Consider the following 1,706-nt stretch of genomic DNA (forward strand, 5'->3'; position numbering starts at 1 on the left):
GCTTACGCCGTCGATGACCGAGACAAAGTGGACTCTCTCGCAGCAACTCAAGTGGAAGTTGGCCAAGTGGCTCCGAGACTTGACCAAAAACGGCGTTGAGCTCGACCCGATGCCGTCCATGGCGCCGACGCTGTGCTTTGGCATCTTGGGCGATGTTATGGCGACCCAGACGCAGATGGAGACGTTTGCGACCGCCATCGCGACCGAGTCGCACGATGCGATTCGCGTGCAGGTGGTCGGCGGTTCGATGCCGATTCCTCAACCCGCACGTCGCGCGACCCCTGTTTCGAGCGAGGCGGCACCGGACCTCGGTCACGGGACGCTGCCCAAGTTTCCGCGGACGCGCCACTTGCTGCCGAGTGGCGGTGTCACGCGCGACGACTTGGTGCTGGACCCGCTGGACGCTGGACGGTTTGTCCAGACGCGCGTGACGATCCAAGAAAAGGTCGATGGCGCCAACCTCGGTCTCTTCCTCAACGACGACTTTGCGATCGTGGCGCAGAACCGGTCGCACTTTTGCAACTCGAGCACGGCGCCGCAGTTCAAAGGCCTCGACATTTGGATCCAAGTGCACCAGTTTGAGCTCATCGAATTGCTCTCGCCGCCCGGACGCTACGTGCTCTACGGCGAGTGGCTCTTTGCGCAGCACTCGATCGGCTACAGTCGACTGCCGAGCTACTTTCTCGCGTTTGACATCTTGGACCGGGCGGACAATACGTTTTGGAGCGTCGAACGAGTCACAGAACGACTGGAAGAGACGTCGATCCACATGGTACCGACGCTGTCGACGACGACTGTGGCCGACTTGGACGGCTACCAGCGCCTGCTCGAGACGCCCTCGGCCTTCTACGACGGCCCCGTCGAAGGGATTGTGATCCGACGCGAAGAAGACGGCGTCTTGGTGGACCGCGCCAAGCTCGTGCGCGACGACTTTATCCAAGAGATTGGCGACCACTGGGCCAAGAAGGGTGTGGTGAAGAACCAACTGCACTTTTAATCGAACGAGTATCTAGTAGACGCTTTGGCTAATCCACGTACAATTACTCGAGCAGTTGACTGCTTCTTGTTTGGCGCCTTGCTGGAAGTTCAGCATGACTTCGAATGTCAGGAAGCACAGTGACACTCAGTACCACTTCCGAGGTATGCGGCTGGAAACTCAGAGGGATTAGGTGGGATTACGTCCATATCAACGCCCATTGGCATAACTTGTGCAGTGAGCATCTTGGCCAACATCCAAGGTGCATGGAAGAGACTTGTCGCCGACGATCATCACTGATGTGTTCACTGGCACTCCATCGTTTTCGAGCGCACACAGCCAGCATAGTACCAGGATTGCCGACTCATGCGAATGTTGAGGCGTATGTTTGGTGGGTCGTGTCCGCTCCGACGGCTTCGCAATTGGCGCGATAGGACTGCAGCTAGGGGTTGCGATCGCATAAATTAGAATATTTTACTATCAGAGAGCTAGGCTTTTGTGGCCACCTTGTGCCACGAGATGCCAAAGCGAGCGCCGACGTCACAGCCGTCGTTGGTTTGCAGCTCGCGTGTTCGGTTGCGGTAGCGCAGTGCCTTTTGTAGCAGCTGGGCGTTGGTCGTGTCAGCGTCGAGCTGATTGAGCTGTGAGAGCATGCTCTTGAGGACCTTTTCGGTGCGGGCCTTGACGCATTCGTCCGAGTATTTGAGGTGGAGGTGGCGGCGACTGCTGG

At 57.9% G+C, this 1,706-nt stretch overlaps 2 protein-coding genes across 2 annotated transcripts; one reads left to right on the forward strand and one right to left on the reverse strand.

Annotated features, from left to right (window-relative positions):
- SDRG_16291 (hypothetical protein) lies at positions 1–1,051 on the forward strand. The gene has a single exon (XM_008622495.1). It carries the CDS (start codon positions 14–16, stop codon positions 995–997), a length of 984 nt encoding a protein of 327 aa, XP_008620717.1. The 5' UTR covers positions 1–13; the 3' UTR covers positions 998–1,051.
- A 363-nt stretch (positions 1,052–1,414) lies between these two features.
- SDRG_16292 (hypothetical protein) lies at positions 1,415–1,706 on the reverse strand. Its single transcript, XM_008622496.1, has one exon. The coding sequence runs from the start codon at positions 1,627–1,629 to the stop codon at positions 1,465–1,467; it is 165 nt and encodes a 54-aa protein (XP_008620718.1). The 5' UTR covers positions 1,630–1,706; the 3' UTR covers positions 1,415–1,464.

Source organism: Saprolegnia diclina, assembly GCF_000281045.1.
Source record: "Saprolegnia diclina VS20 unplaced genomic scaffold supercont1.122, whole genome shotgun sequence".
Classification (NCBI taxonomy): Eukaryota; Oomycota; class Saprolegniomycetes; order Saprolegniales; family Saprolegniaceae; genus Saprolegnia; species Saprolegnia diclina.